General features: G+C 37.3%; 1 protein-coding gene across 2 annotated transcripts in view; it reads right to left on the bottom strand.

The window, feature by feature from the left end:
- Positions 1 to 590: 590 nt before the first annotated feature.
- GABRB1 (gamma-aminobutyric acid type A receptor subunit beta1) overlaps positions 591 to 6,000 on the bottom strand; it is a 125,364-nt gene continuing 119,954 nt past the window's right edge. Inside the window, exons 9-10 of one of the 2 annotated variants that reach the window (XM_061471930.1) lie at positions 5,637 to 5,641; positions 591 to 1,305 (exon numbers count right to left, since the gene is read on the bottom strand). In XM_061471930.1, coding sequence (XP_061327914.1) covers positions 924 to 1,305; positions 5,637 to 5,641 — 387 coding nt within the window. In that variant the 3' untranslated portion in view covers positions 591 to 923. The remainder of the gene's footprint in view (positions 1,306 to 5,636; positions 5,642 to 6,000) is intronic. The other variant, XM_061471915.1, reaches the window with a different exon arrangement.

Genomic DNA, 6,000 nt, shown 5'->3' with positions numbered 1-6,000 from the left:
GTAAGGAAATCTGTAGGAAATGGTATGCAGAAATCTCAGGTCTGTTCCCAGACATCTGCCAACTTTTGGGAGAATGTGTTGCAGTTGCCAGCTGCAGGAAAAGTGGCCACTCTTGGTCTGTGGTATCCCTCAGTAGTTGCTTCTAGGAATGAACACATTTGGTTTTTACTTTTCCATACAAAATTACAGATGGCACAATTGTTCTCCTCAATTTCAACTCAGCGACTTTGTGGAAATAACAAAATTCCAGTTAGATCCAATCAGCTGATTCCTTAGTTGGAAACTCTGAGATTTGTCTCTGCTACTCTTTCTGTCTTTTGAAGATCCCCGCCTCTCTGAAAATGTTAACTTCTCTTCGAGTGATACTTCTCAGATGCTATGGAAATTCTTCCCAATGTAACTATTAACTTAGAAATGATGCATTATGTAACAGTTATAATCCTTCAAACAGTTATTTCCTCAAATTTCTGTACACTAAATGCTGAAAGACTGTGACATAACTACTTCTTTGAGTTGCTTTACTGTGTTGTTTGGAAGCATGCTGCTGTGGGCTGCCAATATGTGATAAGAAATATAGTAGGACCAATTTTTAATCCACTTAAATAGATGAAAGTGGGTACAGAAAGATCAAAGGTGATGTGCAGACACTTTGTAAATGTTGAGGTATAGTGCTTTGGCTGACGATGCTCTTTAAGAACAGATGTATACTATTCTTAATGTGATGAGGCTGGATGGCTGGATTTGGGTTGTGGGTTGTTTTCATTTTGTTTTTTAAAGCTTAAATCTAGTATTCAATAGCTGGGTCTTACCTTGAGAGTGTAACATAATGGCTGCTGCAGTTCTTCGGTTAATAAAGTTGAGAAAGAAAAGTAACAAGTCTGACAAGTCTAATTATGTAGCCTGTGGTAATGTTATTGCATAAATTAGTGTACGTAATACAGCCAGTAAACAACATTGAAAAGAATAAATGTGATGGGAAAGACCATTCTGGACCACTTGTCTATCAAGTTAACATCAGTCAAATCAGGGATTTTGACTTTGATCTGGGATGCCCTCCTTCTTAAGTGTCCTTTCTTATGAAGCCTGTGCCTATCCAGAGCACTCCTACTGTAGAGGTCTCTGATGGAAGTGGCTCTTCTGTACTGCAGGTTGGCACTGTCGTATGTGTACGTGGTGGTGCGGATGTCACGGAGGCTCGTGGACACGTCTGAGCAGCTGATGTCATTTCGTATTTCAAGTGGGTTAAGAAGCATGCTTCCATGGGGATCAACCTGTGTCAAGGAAGGAATGTGAATTAGACAAGTTCTTCAGTCAGCCTAAGGTGTTTCCCAGGCTGACAGGTACCTTCTGGTTCTACTGCTGAGGTGCTCCTGGGGCTGTAGTGACAGTTGTGTCTTGTACAGCATTGGCAAAGGTGAAAAGATACTGAACACACTTTCCTAACTAGTGTGACATTAGCTATTAAGCATCTAAGTACCTTCCATCCTGACCTGGTTCCTTGGACTGGGACCTTTTAATTCAGCTAGCTATCTCATCCCCTGTAAAGTAAGACTTTTCTAATTTTATCTTTGAGTTAGATCATGGTCTTTATGAAATACTGATTTTTCATGTCTGGTGACCTGAAGCTTTCAAATACTCAAGGTGAAAATTAAATGTTGCTGTCTCTTCCCATTTTATAGTTCTGTACAGTTTTAGTGCTGTAGGTTAGTTTCAAAACCTGCTGTGTAACAATGGGTTCATTGTATGAAGAGCATGTAGGTACATGTGCATTTTATCAGTTATTGTAAAATGCTTCTGATGATTATGAATTTCGGAAGTTTGCTATACTACAGAGATGGAAATCACTACTTGCAACAGCACACCATTAACTTGCCCATATGCAGATAGAATAATCCATTTTACCCAATAAAATCTTATATTCAGGTGCATTTTTGTATGTCGGTACCAGAAGCAGTTGTTTCAAATATTCTTATCACTCTATTTGTGCTGTTAGTCAGTCGGGGCACTATTTTACATGCCTAAGCAAAGGACTGAAAACTGCAACCAGTCTATACATGTCCAATACAAACAATGATCTGTGTATAGAAATAATATTTGAATATCATTGCATTTTTCACATATGAATGTAATTAACCATTAATAGCTACATTACTATGAAGTGTTTACTTTTCACTCATCTTTAGTTTTCTGCTTGTTTGTAGTAAAACCTCTTTTAGAGAGTGTCTTGTGTCTTTCCAGAATGACTCCTGATTTCTCCAATAGAGACTTCCTAGAAGTTTCAAATTCCCAGATATTTAAATGTCCACTGTAGCTCATATGAGGGAAATACACATTAGGACACAGACCTTTTAAATGAAATTTCAAAGACTTTGACTTGAGTATTAAAACTGTTTGTTGTAAACTGTGGTGTTGGACCTACACTAAGTATATTACAGTCTATGCCATGGCTGTCTGGCAATGCCTTTATACCAAGGAAAAAGTAATTCCTGACAATGTATAGTCTTGTGAAGCACAAGTGATATGGAATACTTTGTTCACACTGAGCTTTAAATTTATAGTAAGACATAGCAGAGCTAGGAAATTATATAATAATCTACAGCAGGTCTGAAGTATGTTCAAGAAAAAACTCCAAGCAGAGCACATGGGGAAATCCAGTCTTTGGGGATTACTGCAGAGGAAAGCTGGAAGCCAGAGAAGCCTTGGTTCCACCTGGCAGCATGGAAGTTGTTCCTTCCCATTACCAGAAGGAGAAAATGTTGCGTGATGACTGCTGGTGTATTTACACTGTGCCAAACTGAGCACTTACTAACTGAAAACAAAGAAATGAAGGGGCTATTTGTACAAAAGCCACACAGGAGAACTGTGAGACAAAAATAAAAGGTCTTCTAAATGGAGTAATATATCACCAGAGACAGAAAATGCACTAGTCTGGTTTAGCAATTGGTTCTGTTTATGTTGAGATAAGCATTCAGTGGAGGCATCCCTTTTCCCACTACTGTTTTGGTAGGAAAAGCTTGCATATTCTGGGTTAGAGAGGCCAGCTGGTCATAAATCAGCATGGTGTTTGCAATCTTTACTTGAGAAAAAAATATATTCAAATTTAAGCAGAAGGAAGATCTAAGGTAGGGTTTCCTACTCTCCAGAGGATTGCCGTAACTATGGAACTGTTCATTACTCATAAGTTCTGACATTTTCTGTGGAAAAAGCAACAGTCTCCATGTAAAAAGATATTTTTTAATCCTCAGAAGTTTTGATAGGTTTTCAGTATTTTCCCATTTTTTTCCCCAGCTCTTTGAGCTGTCTTTGATTATATAACCTAATGTTTAATCTAATTGACTTTAGTGTTATAATAGTAATAACAGCAGTGCAAGCATCATTAAACTGTTATTATGGCTTCTCTTTTGTGAAGACAACTCATAACTGCCTATAATCTAAATGGATGTTTCTTAAACTAATATGCCCTGACAGTTTATTATAAGCCAAGCAGTGTATGAATTCCCACTTTAAGTCTTACAAATGAACCTGATATATTTTAGAATGAGTTTTATTTAAATCATTTTAGGCAGGATGATTTGTATACATCATGAAGCAATCCAGTCTGTGAATTGCAGTCATTGTGATTCAGAGCAAAGAATCTTACACTGATCTTGAATAAAGTAGCCAGGAAAAATATAAAGGCTCTTCTTATGTACCTGGGTCAAATTCTCTGCTTCTGCAACATGAAACTGGACTAGTAGTTAATTACCCGCATTATTAAAAACCCTTTCAGAATTTATTGAGGTTCACTCCAAAATATTCTTAAAACTTGTGCAGCTGAGGTTTTGTTACTGAAGCATAGGAATTCTAATGGTTCCCATGTCTGGAATCTGGAAAAAGTACAAATTGTTAAGGGATACACAAAAGAGATTTGTTACTAGTTTTTTTTATGTTAACACTAGAATGAAATAACAGCAAATATGCACACAGTAAAAGCTGTAAATTTGATGTCTTAAAATCTTTCTGCCCTTACTTAATATGAGGTTACCTGGGTCTTGCTGTTGGTTCTGTGCATCAGAAACAGCCAGTAGGCTTTAACTCATTCCACTCCATGTCACAGTGATGAGGCTCTTTCCCCACATCAGAAATGTACTGCAGTTCTACACAGTCTTTGACACATTTGTGTTGGATGGCATGTCAAAAAAATGGGAATGAAAGAGACAAGACTCTGTCTACTCATTTTCTGGCCCCCTAGCTGGTTGTCTGCTTGGGAGTAGGGTGTCTCAGTCCTGCTTATAGGTAGGAAAGATGGGTCACATCAAACCCAGAATATTTTTTCCTTACTCAGGTACAATGCGTTTATTCTTTCAAATACCACCTTATTGTTCTTTAACTGGAATGCCCTAAACTTTATTACATGAACTGACCATTGCTCAGATGAAAACAGGATTTCTTGCTTAACAGATATTCTGAGAATAAATGTGGGTAGACGTGAACGTATGTATATATTTTGCCTTGTTTGTACAATGCATAAATTTTGCCTCAAATTTTAGAAAGCTGAAGAATTGGTTTTTGTTTGTTTTTTTTTTTCCTGTCTGTTGGACATACCATGAAGAATATGTGAGGAGGATGTTAAAGCATCTAAAGCTGAAATGCTAGTCATCTGCTATAATTATCATACTTTAAATATTCTTCAGATGCTTTTATGTGGTGATGCTTCTTGTAATGATGTTTGTAGCCCTATTGAGTTTGTAGATTTTTAATTCTTCATTTGCAGTGAACCTACCTAAAGCCTAAATCAGCACAGATATTAATCTTCATTAGTGATGGAAAAGCTTTGATGTGTGCTCAGGAAAAATCGTAAAAAGTAAAAATAATCTGGCTTGCATGTTTACTTAGAAAATGCAATTCCTGATTAGGAGCATCAAATTATATTGTAAGTGTAAAATAATTAAAGTAATAAAATAACCCTAACCCAATAGTCTCGTGTTGACCATATAAAAAGTAGTCAGTCCTGTGTTGACCATATAAAAAGTAGTCAGTCAGCTTTAGGGTAAAATCATGTTGGCATTCCTTGACAAGAGGATGAGCCCCAAATACTTAGTGCTGTCTAGAATGGGTTTTTACCTACCTACTTTCTACTTTTTTTATGTTTACTAGTGGGAGATAAAAGGTTAAGAACTTTTCTCTAGTCTCAATGCAAAAACATCCTTTCTCTCTTTTAATATGAAAGATTCAGGGCCATGTTACTCATACAAGCTGTCTTGTTGGAACAAATGCAGTAGTGTTATCACAATCTGATCTGCAAAGAAACAGGTTATGTTCAGCAGAGGTGTGCTTATTCAGGTGTGGATTTACTTGAAGGTTGAGCTGGCTGTGTGATTATATGCTCATTCCTTTTTCTCCTTTCAATAGGAGAAAACAGTAGTAGCCACCATACTGGAAGATCGCATATTTTCCTTGGAGCCAGTGGCTGGTCTCTGCTTTCCATTCCAGGTGTTTTGTGGTTCACAAAAGGTTGAAAGGAAGGTGTGATGCTCTGCAGAACTAGGGAAGAAGACACCATGCCTTGTGCTGCCATTTATGAGCCCCTTGATGGCTCAGTCCCTTTCCCACTCACATTATGATTGCATCCTCTCTCTTTCTCATGCTGAAAAGACATCTTCTGTGTAATGATTATTCACATTGTAATTGTCTGGGGAAACAGAATTAGTTATATACATGGACTATCAAAATGTTTTCTTGCTGGCTAAGTTTCCTCCATGGTACCTAGCTTTGAAAAATGGACAAGGAGATATAACAGTCTTTATGCTTTATTCAGAGAAACAGCTTGTTTACTACAAACTAATTTTTTTCTGCATATTAAAAATTAAAATGGCATAAATTATGAAACTGGAGAGGCTTTATTTCCACCTTCTTCGGACTGTAGAGCAAGAACAGCCACATGTGAAACAGCAGTATGGTTTCCTTTTCCACCTGGGCTTCTCTATACTGTGTTAATATCACAGTCAGTTTGCTGAGGGT

The sequence above is a fragment of the Pezoporus flaviventris genome, unplaced genomic scaffold, assembly GCF_033815535.1.
Source record: "Pezoporus flaviventris isolate CSIRO_AGI_PZ_B2104156 unplaced genomic scaffold, CSIRO_AGI_Pfla_v1 ptg000002l, whole genome shotgun sequence".
Classification (NCBI taxonomy): domain Eukaryota; kingdom Metazoa; phylum Chordata; class Aves; order Psittaciformes; family Psittacidae; genus Pezoporus; species Pezoporus flaviventris.
This window is presented reverse-complemented; position numbering and strand designations above follow the sequence as displayed.